The 16,044-nt window shown below is 43.2% G+C and overlaps 1 protein-coding gene and 1 long non-coding RNA gene across 2 annotated transcripts; one reads left to right on the forward strand and one right to left on the reverse strand.

The window, feature by feature from the left end:
- Nucleotides 1–3,223: 3,223 nt before the first annotated feature.
- Nucleotides 3,224–5,382, reverse strand: LOC120820934 (uncharacterized). Its single transcript, XR_013467922.1, has 3 exons — nucleotides 5,291–5,382; nucleotides 3,706–4,061; nucleotides 3,224–3,602 (listed from the first exon to the last, which is right to left on the reverse strand). It is a non-coding gene; the product is annotated as an uncharacterized LOC120820934 (long non-coding RNA).
- znf503 (zinc finger protein 503) lies at nucleotides 4,473–9,235 on the forward strand. Its single transcript, XM_040179201.2, has 2 exons — nucleotides 4,473–6,116; nucleotides 6,436–9,235. Exons 1-2 carry the CDS (start codon nucleotides 5,859–5,861, stop codon nucleotides 7,846–7,848), a joined length of 1,671 nt encoding a protein of 556 aa, XP_040035135.1. The 5' UTR covers nucleotides 4,473–5,858; the 3' UTR covers nucleotides 7,849–9,235.
- The last annotated feature ends 6,809 nt before the right edge of the window (nucleotides 9,236–16,044 follow it).

The raw sequence follows: 16,044 nt of genomic DNA on the forward strand, positions 1-16,044 counted from the left end.
CTTTGGCATTGACCTTCCTTTTGCGTGGCGCCATGATGGCCATCATGCATGAGTCAGCTTCCGGCAACCACGTCTATCGTTCATTCAACAGTTCGGTTTCTCACTTTTCTTTGTGTTGGTTAACTTGTTATGTAGATAGTTTTATTCATAATTGTCATGTTTGTCCTTTCTGTATTACATTTCCCCACGCACACGTGCCAGAAATGTACAAATACACTTGTGCAGATACAGACTGAGTCCACATATACTGGGAAAATGAGCATACACCACTGACAACGTGCACATGCACATTGACAATGTCCATACCTGCACACAATGTGCACACGCAATTAACAATGGGAAATATGGCCCAGTGTAGGGGTGAGAGAGAAGAAGGGGTGGGAGGGCCGGAGTTTGTGCGTGTCAAATCATTTCAGTGCTGCACAGGGGTTGTTGTGTAACAGGAAGGCTGTGAAAAGAAGACCTTCCTGTTGTGACGAAATCCCTTCTTTACACTTTTTTCAAAACTTTATTAATAACTATTAAGATACAGTTTATGGTCAAATATATGCATTTGCAATAACAAAATGAACAGATTCAAAAAACAGCAGGGCCTTTTTACAATAAAATTGATGCATCGATAAATAATAATAGAACAATAGGACATAAGCAGAATACGTAAACTTGACAATGAAATAAGTAAACATTCAGTATTCAGATCTTCCACGACTACAACCAGGGGCAGTCAGAGCAATTAGTACATGATCAATTAATTCAAGAGACACCAGAGAAAGAGAGAATGGTCACAACCCAATAGCATTTAAATAGTTGACAAATTTCATTTTCTATTGTCCCAAACTAAGAGTGGATCCGTTTGATCTGTCTGAAGGGTACACTATTGTAAGACTATTACAATTGTAAGAAGGGGCGCTCTGTTCAGACTTTGTGAGTTCATGCTACTTCCACCCTAGAAATGCCATCTGTGTGGAGGAATATATGGTCTCTTTCGTTTCAGTTCTAAAACTACACATTTCCAAATGATTTTGACAGTATGTTTGTGATGCCTGTGTACATGTTGTCTGTATATTGTGTTTGGCTGCACCATGACTGTGCAACTTGCCCAATAAACAAATCTGATTCCGATTGATTTTGGCCGAGACCATATCCGTCGTATCTGGAAGCCGGATTCAGATCCTGTTCAGTGACTGATGCAAACCAGTGTGCATGCAGCCATAGTTTGGAAATACAATATTTCAACTTGAATTGTCCACAAGAGGTTAATTGAATTGAATATAAAGGGAAATCACCTATAGAAATACACTGAAGAACACAGCTGCCTCACACGGGAAGAAATTTGGACACCATTGGCTAGTCTACTCTTAGCCGATGAGGTGCATAATGTCTCTGTCTTTAATATTGCATAGGTTGATGGCTACTGTAGTTACATGTTGTGTGTGTGTGTGTCTCCAATTACTATATATATATTCATTCATAATGGACTCTTAATGTGACTTACATTTGAACACAGTATCATTCTTGTTTATGGTATTGCTGGCCCACTTTGTAATAATGAATACTGACACAGCTTGTGTTAGTATAAACTGGGTTAGTTCATCTCCTTCTACTCACAAAACATCATTACACGTGATTATTTTAATAAAAACAAACCTTCACAACTGCAAATCCAAAACTTGTGTAGTTTTGCAGTTCAACCAATATGATATCTGAAGACAATAGTTTAGTGTAAACTCTTTGTTTAAAGGATATATAACGGATTGTATAATCCTATTAATATTAATCTATGCCATAACGTAATGTGATGAAGTGAATTAAAACTTTTAGTCCATTTGAAATACTAGGTTCAGACCTTAATCACTAAACTATCTTTAGTATTAGAGGATGTCTTAATGCATTACAGCAAAACACTGAAGCAGAGCTCACCTCACTGCTACGTGTTTCCTTGGAGGTGTATGTTGGGGGGGGGTGTAGTAAGGTCGCACTTGGTTCAGAGAATCAGGAAGTTTGGGATCACCGCGCTGTTCCTCTGCTTCGCTCCGTGTTCGGTGACGTCACGCGGGACCTCCCACACGCGGAAAAAAAAAAGCTCTCTTTCCCCGCGCTGCGTGCCCGAAGAGAGAGCGCGAGAGCCCGCATGGCGTCAGTCTCCACCGTGCCCCCTTTGCGGTGCTCCACGGTTTACAGAATGTAGTGGCCGGGTGTGTTTGTTGTCATGCAAAACAGAAGGACTACGTCTTAATGTTCTGTGTGTGTTTATTTTTTTTATTTTTTTTCCATCCTCGTCCTCTCTGACGCTTTACATCGGAGCTTAGTATGATTCCAGGTAATGTCACGTTACGGACTTTCCCCGCAAACCTGTGCTTCTTCCGTGGAGTTTTAGAGAAATCTTTTGGAATTCGTGCATGTGCTTTCTTGTAGGTTGTAACACTCTCCTGTGCATATTGTGCCACGTTTCATCCGTTACTGCGTCTTTTTTTTTTTAATTGTTTCATGGCTGGAAGATCGCCACAAAATAATTAATGTTAATTGAACGAAAGCTTAAATAGAATAAGAATAACTTTATGTTATGCGATCCAACAGTCGAAGCCCAATAAAAATGTGACCACTTTGTAAATGATACATTTAGCTCAGGTGAGATGCAGGTGCTCTTAGGAAAGTGGGTTAATTTTATCATTTAATTTGTATCATGTGTATTTACATTGAAATACGTTGCTTCATAGCAACAAGTTTACAGTAAACCCTCAAATCCAACACACTCCTTCACGAGATGTAAATCTTTCATTTGCATGCAAAGAGTGATTCATAAGCATGTCAGTGTTGTAAAATATATGCGGATATTAAAACTTTCTATTTAAATATCAGGAATTATAGTCGCTAAAATGTGTTCCCATTTAAGGGGAATGCCGAGAATGTTGGCGCAGAAGCCCATTCGTCATGCGGACAATAAAGAGGGTTTTCACCTGACAGGGAAAATTTATGGTTGCCCTTCTTTGCCCTAATAACTCACATATTGTGTCACGGACTGACAGTCCTTGCAGAAAACAGCAAGCCTGTTATCAATCACACATCTTTGCATATTGTGAAACGTCCCTCCCCCTCATGTAGGACAAAAACAATGGAAACATTTGAGGGAATAGAGCTCAACTCCTTTACACGTTGTTCCCCCTCTTCTAAACTCACATTAAAATAAATGCGGTTCATTTATATGACGCAGTATCTCAACATTGACTTATTTAATCATTTATTCCTTGTTTTTATTGATCAGTCCATAGTTTGCAACGTAGTGCTCACCCATGCAGACTATAGGCAGGCCTGTAAACTGAAACCAAGCTTTTTTCAACTTTTACCTAAAATATTTTTTGCCAGTTTAATTTCTACATTTTTTGCCAAAGATTGTTATTTTTATCTTATGGAAAAACATAATTTGCTGTATTTGATTTATTTACCACAACTTTCATTCTACATTGTATTCATGGCAGATTATGAACTCAAATAAATTTTAACCATCACGGCTGTTTTTGTTTTGTTTGGTCTGTTTTCCACCAGGAAATATAATTTAGCCCCTTCGACTGTCCACTCCAGGTTTTCATGCTCTCCAAGTTGACCTGTCAAGCAGATTATCACAGAAAGAGATTAATGGCAAAGGCGGGTTGCAGTAATAATCGTTTTGTTTGATGTGACAACTTTGATAGGCGTTGATTTACTTACAAACTGATAGGCTTTTAATTGAGCGCCTCCATCCCGATTGAGATGAAAGGAAACCCGCATTGAAAAGCTGCCCGATTGCCCCGGAGCCTCAGTACTGATTAGGCATCTCAGCGGTGAATAGTTCAAGGCATTTTAAACTTCTTTTCTCAGCGGCCTGACAGACCATTTCTCCCCTTTTCTTTCTCCCCTGTCCGCTTCTCTTTGAGAAAAATAAATCATTTTCATTGTATGTAAATAAAATCGAGCTGACATCAATATAAAATGTCTGGATTTTCTTCTTCTTCTTCTTCTTTTTTGTTCCCTGTCTTTGTTGTTCTTGTTGCAGATGACAGTGTGCCCGAGGCAGATGACAGGTTCTAAAAACACAATAGCAGATGTGTTTAGCCAAAATGGACAGGGTTCTGTTCCGTGATGTTTTACACATTATCAATTTTCAAATCAATGTTTTCTTCTCGCAGATTGTTTGTGCAAACCTGTCTGAAAGGGCTAAAGTTGATATAGCATAAATAATGGATATTAATTTATTCATTCCAACTATATTTTATTTAATAACGTGATCTGTTCTTTTTTGACGGGTTTCTTTTTTTTTCATTTGTTTCGGACGCTTTTCGGTTTAACTGTGTTTCCCCGTTTTCTGTTAACGCCGATTACAGCAAAAAAAAAGGCATTTTAACACCTTAAAGCCCTGCCAGCTGCACACAGTGAGCTGCACTGAGAGTTAACATGTCACCATGTGTGCCACCTCCGGGGTTGTTTGATGATGAACTAAAAAGTTATAGACTTTTGTGGGGGGGCAGAGAAGAATGGAAACCTAGTTTAATCCTCTGCTTTTGGACTTTGGGGGGGGGGAGGTCGGCGATTGGCGATGCGTCTAAAAATGAAATGTTAACTCGAGGATCGATTTATTTCCCCTGGAAACTTGGTGTCTTCTTGCCGAATTGTCTCTACCCATTTGTTCTTCCCCCCCGCAGTCACAGTGGCATGTAATCAGCCACAATAGCTGACATAAATCAAGCGGTGGATTGACAGCGTCTGACAAATAACTGATTGATTGCGGTGGAGCAGAATTGACACTTGACGGAGGGGTGGAGATAGAAATAGAAGGGCGGTGTATATTATACTGAAAACATGTGACAGTCACATCCCTCCATCACTACATTGGTCTATTCCTGTCAACGCTTGTCTGTTTAGGGAATTCAAGCTGAAGCGGTTGGTTTTATGTTTGCAGGTCCAGGATGAAGTCCCCGGTCCGGACGCGGTGGCGCAAACGTAGCGCGTCTCTCGGGCTACAGACCGTCAGAGAATCACAAATAACATACTTGTTAACGTATTATTATTATTATTATAACGTAGTATTCTGGTGATGATGATGTGTATTTCACCTGTAAGCCTAAACCCGAGTTAGCTTTAACAATGACTGCCAATGAAGCAGTAACAAGTCGGTTCTCTAAGCGTAGATTTTGTATTTATGAAAACGAATGTGTTATTGATGATACAGACACGAACTAGACGCAGCAAAAACACCTCTGTAAACGTGGCCTTCGTTGTCCAGATGGGTTGACCATCTATTCTGTTACTTACTCACTTTTCTGTGTCCCGGTCGCCCCGCGTCTAAACAAAGAAAGAATCCGCGCGAGCGTTCACGCGAACCACAGTATATAAAACCTCATCTCCTCCCCCGAGCTGTCGAAACACAGGCGCTTACAAAGAGGAGAACGTCACATCCCCTTGACCCTCCAATCACCTCGGGGTCCCATTTGATTGGAAGGCGGCAACGGCTTTAATCTCGGACTAATTCAGCTGCTTTTGAAAAGTGAACATTTTCTACTAGTTCGCACTTGAGGGAGTAGGGAGCGAGGACCTGCGAGAGACAGACGCACTCAAGGCGCGACGCTCATGGTGCAGGACACAGCCACGGATCCGCGATAAACTCGCACGGTCTCCATCCAGCTGCCGCGCCTTCGCCCCTTTTACCCGGATTACTCGTTATCGAACAGTTTCACCATTCTTTCCTTTTCTGTTCACCTGACCAACCCAGAGAAAGAGAGAGAGAGAGAGAAAGAGAGGGAGAGAGGGGGAGTCTGAATGTGCGTTTTGGTTTTCTTAATGAATCCAAGAAAAACATCGCCGTTTCATTTCCTGACAATTGGGACATGATCACGTCCCCCTCGGCGTCTATCCTGAAGAATAGTGGCATTCGCGCAGCAGTCTGGGAGAGCGGCAGTTCTCGGAATAGCAGCTCGGCGAGCGTCAACAAGCCTTTTCTCCACCCCGCGCCCCCGTGCGATCCGCTACGGCAAGCGAGCCGACTCCCCATCAAGGTTCTGAAAATGCTCACCGCCCGGTCAGGACACATTTTGCACCCGGAGTATCTGCAGCCTTTGCCTTCTACCCCGATCAGCCCCATCGAGGTAAGAGAGAAAGGTGGTTTTTCTTCTTTCGGCGCGTAATGTTTAGTTTAGGTGCGTCGCGTGACAATCTCCTGCAAGCCCTCGGTTATAATGCAATCATCTCCCGACCGGCTGTTGTTTTTGGTGTTAAACTGTTGTGTGCGGTGTTAAGTTCGTAATAATAAGCAACACGATCGTAGTTCGGTGCGCGGAGGAGGCTTGCGTAACGGCATTACGCGTCTGTTTGGAAATGTATATTGTTATTATAAAAACAAAGCCATAAATGTGCATTGGAGCAGTATCGATCAACACCTCTGTCCTTTTTTTATTCAAATTGCAGCTCGATGCTAAGAAAAGTCCGCTGGCTCTTCTGGCGCAGACGTGCTCTCAGATCGGCAAACCGGACCCGCCGCCTTCCTCCAAACTGTCCTCCGTGACGTCCAATGGATCTAGCGAGAAGGAATCTAAATCCGGCCCTCTGAAAATGAGCGACATCGGCGTGGACGACAAGTCCAGCTTCAAGCCGTACTCCAAGCCTTCGGACAAGAAGGACTCGTCCTCGGGCGTCTCGGGAGCAGAGAAGTCTGGTTTCCGAGTGCCGAGCGCCACCTGCCAGCCGTTCACGCCGCGCACGGGCAGCCCCAACTCCAGCACCTCCGCGTCCCCGATGCCCTCCGAGGGGAAGTGCGGGGAGAGGGACGAAAAGAAAGACTCCGACTGTAATAAAAACGGCGCCGGGGACGGGTCCGGCACCACTAGCCACAGCAGGATAAGCGTGAGTTGTGGTGGAATTAACGTGGAGGTCAACCAACACCAGGAGACGACGCCTGGCTGTAAAACCTCCTCCTCGGACTCCGCGTCTGTAACTTCCGTGTCCTCCGCGTCCGTGCTCGGCTCGGGACTCGTGGCGCCGGTTTCTCCGTACAAACCGGGGCAGACCGTTTTCCCGCTGCCGCCGGCCGGTATGTCCTACCCGGGTAGCCTGGCCGGGGCCTACGCGGGTTACCCGCAGCACTTCCTATCCCACGGAGGGGGCCTGGTCAGCTCGCTGGGCTGCAGCAAGGCCGGATCCAGCCCGCTGGCGGGGGCTTCTCCGCCCTCCATCATGTCGGCGAGCCTCTGCAGAGACCCTTACTGCCTCAGTTACCACTGTGCCAGCCACTTGGCGGGCGCGGCCAGCGCCTCCTGCACGCACGAGTCCGCGGCCGCCGCCGCCGCGAACGCCCTCAAGTCCAGCTACCCGCTGATGTACCCGACGCACCACATCCACGGCGTGCACTCCTCGGCGCCGTCATTTAGCGGGCACCCACTGTACCCGTACGGGTTCATGCTCCCCAATGACCCCCTGCCCCACGTTTGCAATTGGGTGTCGGCGAACGGACCGTGCGACAAGCGCTTCTCCTCGTCAGAAGAGCTCCTGAATCACCTGAGGACTCACACGGCGTTCACCGGGGCGGAGAAGTTGATTTCCGGTTACCCGGGGTCCTCGTCTCTGGCCAGCGCCGCAGCGGCGGCCATGGCCTGCCACATGCACATGCCACCGTCAGGTGGCCCCGGGAGCCCCGGGGCTTTGGCCCTGAGGAGCCCGCATCACGCGTTAGGACTCAGCAGCCGCTACCACCCGTACTCCAAAAGCCCCCTGCAGAGCCCCGGGGGCCCGGTGCCCATGCCGGCCGCCACCGGCCCTTATTACTCCCCGTATGCGCTGTATGGCCAGAGACTCACCACAGCGTCAGCGCTTGGATACCAGTGAGGAGCAGAATGGACTTGGAAGAGTTTATAGTTCTAAGAATGCAAATATTAAAAAAAAAAATAAAAAAAACTTTTATATTAACAGCGCTAAACGTATGGGCGGGATCCGTGGACTTCAACTGTATTTATTTATATGTCGGCTTAAAAACAGGCGATAATAGCTGCAAATGAAAATATTTGAACAACTCGAAAAGTGCATTATGTTGAAACTGAACTCTATAGGAAAAATGGAAACACACACATGTTAGAGTACTAATTAAAGTAGGGATCTTCATTTTGATGTTAATTTGAATTTGCTGATTGTATTTGTTCTTATTTAATGCCTCATTGAGAAGGAAATAATTTACATGCATGTTTGTTTCTTAAATTTCTGAAATTGTCCACATTCAGATTGCCGTTATTTTTCAGGTGTACACCTTGGAAAGAGAATTGGTATTTTTTTGTATGTATTCTGGAAAAAAAATAAGAAACAATTCTGTTCCATATCTCCGTGTGCCTCATTTTCTGAAGTATTATTCAGTGTCAATACTAGTTGAGTTTATATTCCACCTTCAGTCTATAAAATCGGTTTTATAAGTGAATGGGTTTAAAAGCGTCATTGATCATTTCCGGCAGCATGGCCTATATATTTTACTGTCAATTTATTGCAATCTCATCAAATGTCATTTTGACAAATTGCTAAAATCGTCTTCATCTTTCTTTCTCTCAATTATACTAGTTTGTATGCTACGTATTTGAAAAGCTTTAAAGGTTTACTTTGATCAGAGCACGTGTTAAAAACTTAAATTAAATGCAACTTGAACGAGAGAGGAACTGTGTGCGTGTGTGTGTGTGTGTGTGTGTGTGTGTGTGTGTGTGTGTGTGTGTGTGTGTGTGTGTGTGTGTGTGTGTGAGCGGGACTGTGTGCGTGTACACAGGGTGAATCGGGCTGAGATCATTTAGTTTACTGGTGGGTGAAGTTTGTCAATATGTTTTATTTGAAAAAGAAAAGTTGGACCATGACGGATTTTTCGGTGGTTTATTCGCATTGCTGCGTTTTAAATTGCTAAGTTCAAAATATAGATAAAACGTTTTATAACCTTAACGCAAAGACGGACGTTGACTTGAATCATTTTCTGCCTTTCAGGTTTAATGCAATAGACATTTTACAAGCGTCGTCACACAGTGACATTTAAATTCGGCTGAAGCGAAGTGAACCTCTTGTTCTCCCACGAAGTTATTTCGACGTGGAGGCCATTTGTTTTTTCCTCTTCTTAAATATTTTAAACAGGTGTAGGTTATTTTCAATCATCTGGATGTCATCGTTTAATTTGCATTTGATAATCTCATCCACCTGTAAATCTTAATGTACACAGCAATACATTTGTCATTAAAAATGATTGTGCAAAGTTGTGGGATTTTCATGAAGGAACAAACACTCTCGGTTTGACTTTGCAAAAAACGCCCATACATTGATATATTTAAATAACAAAACGTATCCCACATGAACTACAACTGTTTATAATAAGTTTATTTTTTCTCGAGTGACAATGCACGTATTGTTACATATTTATTTCTCTAATATTAATAAGCAAACCCATCTTTATATTTGAACACATTAATTGTCTCTGAATATATATATTTAAAAAACTGCATGAAAACTGCATTCACACAGACACATAAATTACCCGTAATGTTTGACTTTAGACATTTATGGCATTGCGATACAAAACGGGTTCATTTAATTTCACATTATATATATATATATATAAAAATATATCCTCCTTCTTATATACTTGCGATGGTTGACTGTAAACAACCTTCATTCAGTGTTTCCGTTGTTTGGGGCGCGCCGTTGATCCCGCGGTGTTACTTATTATTTATTTAGAATACGTCGCTGTCCCTCGTCCATCGCGCATCGCTTATTCAGATGAAACAAACTCCTCGCGGACTGAATGAGGCCCACACGCGCCCTAAACTGATGTAATGACGGTGAAAGGAAGCAATTTCCATCTCTACCCACATCATGGTGGCTGTGCTCGGAGGGTCCCGGTGGAGAGCAATTTATCATGTGCCCCTCCTCCTGGCCTTGTCACTGGAGGAACAGGCAGGCACATGTGTGCATGAATTACCCACCCTCCCACCTTCCCGCTCCAGCCTCCCTCCCTCCCTCCCTCCCTCCTGGTGGAGATTTGACACAGAGGGGAGAGAGAGAGAGCGAGAACATGGGGTTATTAGAGTCTGCAAGAGTATTAAAGTGCATATTCACCGTGTCCATCAAGACCTAAAAGTGCTGAGATGTGCACGCATCAAACCACAGCACATTGGGATCATTTAGAGATTATTTCTTATTATATGTAAATGATTCAATCCATTCTATAAAATTGAAATTACCTGGATTTTGGGGGATCGTTACATTGTTGGAGCCACAAAACGAGAACAGAGTTCTGGTTCAGGCCAGAATCGAAGAACTGTGAACACTCTGCCATGGACAAGTCATTCAGAAAGTTGACTGTATAACTTTTAAGGTTTAGGGAATGTGAAGGCAGGTGATTATAATAAAGACATTGGATTACATCTTTCCTTGAGATTGTAAAGACACATTTTCATGCCTTAATGAAAACGTCCCCCCCGCCTGTTTGCCTGTTTGCCCCATCGAGGATCCCAAAAAATGCACATCCATGTCAGCTGCAATACAACGTGACAATACTCAATTTTTACCTAAAAGTCTAACAAGTCTACACCAAGAAACCCTGCATCTTGTGCTGTGACCCAACGCAGCCATTTTAGATTCTTTGGAGATACTTGTACCCTAAGAGAGCGAGAGAGACATGCAGGAAACCTGGCAGGACATCTTGGAAACGAGGGGGGGTGTTGGGGGACGTGACTCAGACACACACACACACACACACACACACACACACATCTAACCCCATATTCAACGCTATACTGAATTACCACCACTGAAGGTTGTCATTAATGGGTGTGGCAGGATATAAAGACACACCGTCGTCTGCAGCGGCGAGTCCATAGTTTGTGTAACAGCTGTGTCAATGAGGGGAAGCCACTGGTGTTCCTCCCCATGCCAGACATAATTCATTGAGCGATTATTATCTTTTATGAATGTGCGGCTGATTTTTATCAAGCTGCGATTACAATATAAAAGCTCTCAGTGATGGGACCCATCAATAATGCCTTTGTTTGCACCATTTACTTTACAGCCACTTGATACTCCTTACTTGCAGTTATGTTTTACAAGTATAGACTGTTCCTTCTCAAATACATTTTAATTACTAATCCACTTACGCACCCCAATGATGGTCTTTGTTGCCATCCCAGCCTTCCTGCGTAAATACCACTGTACATTACATGCGTGCGTCAACCACGCCTTTGCTCTCCAATTGCAGTAAAAGGCGTCATCTTATCTGGAACACCGACTGTCATTATCTCAGCGTGTGATTTATGGTGCTACGGTAGCTGGAGGTGTCCACGGCTTTTGTGATTGAGGTAATGAAGCCATAAAGCGAGCTGCGCGAAACAAAGCAGGGACTCCGTGGTCGTAACCAGATCCTCTTCTTTAAGCAAAGCCGTTCTAAATCTGGCCATTATCCAGGAGACGAAGAAGAGGAAATCAACACTGTTGTTGGCCATGTGCATCAATGCGAAAGCACCCTTTTCTGACAGATTTATCCGGGAATGTGGTCTCCGACTGAGCTGTAATGGAGGTAATTTGGTTCCGAGGTGGACAGGAATACCCTCCCCGCTCTTCTAGCGTGTGGTTACCCTCCTCACTCATTTACAAATGTAAAGTGCTCATCCAGGTGATGCGAGAGAAGTGGCGGTGTTGATCTATCTGTGCCACTCAGATCTGGAACCAGCGAGGCACTTTGTTGTGCTTAGACAGCCTAAATGAGGTCATTTCTGTCTGCTTTGGGATCACCGGTGCGCGCCGGGGTGTTTTAGTGCTCAGATAATTTGCCCATTTTTGGATTCTGACAAAGAATATTTTATGGAAATGCCCCCTCATTCCAGGCACCTTAATGGAGTACGTTGGAGAACTACGCCAGCTGATGAGGTTGTTGTCCGTCACATGTAAATGTGAAAAGGAGAGAAAATGTCAGGGATGAGCTGAACTGCAAAAGGCTTTTTGCCTTTATTTGAAATCAGCATTACCCAAGCGGTCTATCTGGCACACAATCACATGCTTGTTCTAATTGTTTGAAGCTGAGCGAATACAATACAAGACATTGTGCAGCTCGTGTCTTTGTGTAGCCACACAGTGGTTTATCAAAGACTGAGGCATCGCACTTCATGTTAGGAAAAGGCATTGCCTTTCGGACTGTTTTTGACCAGTCGAGGTTTCAGTGTTCCGCATAATTGCCGTCTTCTGGCGTCCTCTCCCTTCTGCGAGCGAATGCTCATCTCATGTCGGCGGCCTTACATGACAGTGCGAGTCCATGATGTCATTCCCATGGGTGTGGGCCACCAGCGACAATGACTCACGTGCTTACTCACTACATAAACCTTGTTTTTTAATAAGCTTCGGTTTGAGATTTCTTCCAGGGAAAATCTACAACATACGCTTGTGGAAAAAAAACATTTTCTAAATAAAGTGATGACATTGCAGACTTGAAGGTTCTTATTGGTTTCCATTGAAGATATACCACGTACACGGTGGGTCGAATAAGTAACTTGTTGTTAAATAGTTAAATGTACATCCATGATTGGTGCTAGGAAAGGTCAAACCTTAAGCACCATTTTCATTCTGTTTAGATGTTAACATTTATTTTTTAAGGGAATGCTAATAATGCAAAACACTAACTGAAAATCATTTTATTATATGAAATATATTATGACCGCGTAGTAGAAAATAAATGAATCTACAACACATGCAATGGAGTAAACTCGGTTTGGAGTTAAATATTGCACTTGCTTAAATGACAAAAAACATTACCATCAGGAAATGAAATAATGCAAATCATTATGAAAGATAGGGCTGTATGGGACAATACATAATTAATAATAAATAAATAACACTGACCTGGTTGCAAGTAGGGTGGGAAATAAGTGGCTGTGCACCGCTGCGTGTGTGTTGAAGGTCAGAGGATATCATATATTGAAATTGACAAAGTTGACCTGGCATCACAGGGCAGGACTCGTCATTCACCGCCTCAGTAAAAATCACACGAAAAACACAAGCCCGAAGCGGTTTCATTCACATCTGAAAATATTTGCATACTGGGTTAATAGAGGACAAAAGAAAAAAAGTTACTCTGTGCAGTTGTCATTGCAAAGAAATGCAGATTTGTTCAGTTTGAATGCAACATAATTTCTCCCCAAACACAAAATCACATAACAAGGCTGAAGGGAAAATAGTCACTTATGATTATTGCTCCCTGCACATGCTGTATAGCCACAGCATGTGCAGACTTCGAAGAAGGGGCGTGACTATCTGGCTCCACAATCTTTCTCCACAGGTGCAGTTGTTGCTTGACCCACCTACGCATTAAGACTAATAGTTGGATGCAGCGAGGTCAGGCCCATTCTAGAAGGGATCTTAAAAGAAAACCACAAACGTAAGTGGGCGTAGAGTTGAGAGTCGAGTTCAAAGAAAGTGGATACAAGCAAAAGTTACACTTTAAGGCTTCATCCTATTTTTGGCAGTTGTACTCATGGGGGTTTGGCTGATGTGGGCATTGATTATCGGTGCCGTGGGTTGGCTGAAGTGTCTGCGGCGACATACTAAGGTCAGCATATTTCACCAGCAAATGCCACCTTCTCTGCACAGCAAACACGAGTGTTATCAGGAGACGTATTCGTCATTTTAAAAATACGACTGCACTTAACAAAAGAACATGATTATAACGTTAAAAGCTTCTCCTATCAAGCGAGTTCTGTATTAAAGGGTAGCAGGTTTTTTTTAAATGAAATACTGTCAAGGAGTATATACACACAGTTGGCTTTGTGTTTGCCTTCATCGCGCGCCTTCGTGTTTGCCTGGAGAAACAGAACCTGTAAAGAACCATATGGAAGCATTAACATTTCCCTGTATAAAAGCGGAACCCCATAGGACCATTATCCAATTTAAGGAACCAATGAATACCAAGAACCTTCTGTATACACTCCACTGTGATTTTCTCCAGAGTATCCCGGTTGGAGCCAAGTGTGAAAAACAGCAATATATAACACTTATGTGATTTATGAGGGCTATATTTATCACATTGATATAAACTATTCAACTATTACCAGCCTCCACATTACTCCAGCAATTCATTCATGTCAGTGGACCAAAACAATTCCCTCCACTGCAGCCCACCAACCCCACACCAAACTGCTTCTCTCTGTCTGTGCCCATGTGACTTTCAATAGAGGCTTCTCCAAGGAAATAAGCGGAGAGGTTGGACATTTCTCAACTCATCCACATGCAGTAAATGACGATGCTGCGATGTATCCCACATTGATCTGAGGCATTTGGGGGACCAAGCTTATTAAGAAGGGAGCGCAGTAGACTAATGGGCCTGACTGGGAGACAAATTGGGCCAGACACACAGCAACACAGCCCCAGGAAATATGGGGGCTCGCATCACGTTTATTGCTTTAACGCATTTTAGTGTTAACTGAAGAATTGAACTTGAAATTGCCTACAACCCATTTGTTTTTCTCCTTTCTGCTTTCTTTTGCCCCGCAGACGCTGAAGTGAGTACATTGTTGGTGCCGAGCAAGCAAGATTCTCTGTTTACTTATTTAAAAAAGTAAGCCAATTTATTTCGCGAGTTTAAGAAACTAAAGAAATGCTTTGTTCTGTTTCCTCCCTGAAAGTGTGATAAGGACATTAGCGACTGCATATTCTCTGATGATGATAACGTTCCCCCTCTTGTCTGTGGCAGTGGGCACGGTGACACTAAGGACATAAGGCGAGCAACGTTCTTAAAATGGCATTTTAGAAGTCTATTTTGATTAAAAAAATGAATTTGGTTGCTGCAAAGAAGGCACTAAAATCCAAGGAATATTCCACAGTATTTCTAAAAAGTATAACTTTATGTGTGATGATTAACATCTGGTCGGGTTTGAATTTAGTGCAACACATTTGTCTTTCCTCCCTACAATTTGACACAACCTCACAGAGCTTTTTGAAAGCCGAAAAGAGTTGATTGTCATTCGCTGAACTGCTCCCCCTATAGACAGGCAGCATGTGACACAACACACCGGCGCCTGGAGTGTTCGGATGTCAGAGTCAGTAATAGTTAATTTAATCCAAGCTATCAACCTTTAAGGTTAAACATTATGAGAGAAGGAGCACACACAGCTTACACATGCACACACTCCGCCACACACCAGGAGTCAATCAAACAATAAACAGATGGAATCTACTGAAAGTTTTAAGATAGAAAACTGTCACTGGGATGATTCTCACCACAAAGAAAGCGGGAAAGACAAGTGAAGGGATCTTTTGAAACCTAAGGTAAATAAGAGGAATGAGGCGTTGAACATCCAGGTAATAACTGATGTTATGACTCGGCATTTGCTCTGACATGCATTTGAGACGGGAACATTAAAAGATATCCACCATTTGACAGGTATCACAGTTCCCCCAGGCAAGAAGGATTCTCATTTTGATGAGTGTGTCAGTCACAGTGAAGTCTTTCGACAAGCCACATCTCAAGCACCGTTCAGGAATAACTCTTGCCTCAAAAATTACAAATGGAATATTTGAATAGCTGCCTAAAGGAAAAAAAATGATTATTGCTAAAATATGAAATGCTTAGTTTTTGGTCTGGATTACTAAAAAATATATTTTTAGCAAGGCTTTCCCATTATTGCCACAAACGGCTTCATGTCAGAACTCTGTATTCTGAAGAGTGATCGCCTCATGTTTTGAAACAACTTTAAAAAAAGAATATGGATTTAAAACAAAAGACACCACTTCCAGTGTACATGAGCTCAACACTTAGCAGAGGGCAACTGCACAATTGCAGACAAAATCGATCATTCATAATCAATTAGTTGTGACTGAAGTTGACAGGGCCGTGGAGAGATGGCGGACAACGCAGAGCTTTAAATGCGCACTGTGTGCATTTTTCACTCCGGCTTGTGCCATGTTCAGTGTGTGACACTCACACTGATTTACTACCTTCTCCCAGCTAAATCATTTGCAGGGATATGACTCTTTGGGCTTTTTAATGGCTGTTGTATAGACCTGCGTGCCTTTAAAATGTTC

This window comes from Gasterosteus aculeatus, chromosome 6, assembly GCF_964276395.1.
Source record: "Gasterosteus aculeatus chromosome 6, fGasAcu3.hap1.1, whole genome shotgun sequence".
NCBI classification, from domain to species: domain Eukaryota; kingdom Metazoa; phylum Chordata; class Actinopteri; order Perciformes; family Gasterosteidae; genus Gasterosteus; species Gasterosteus aculeatus.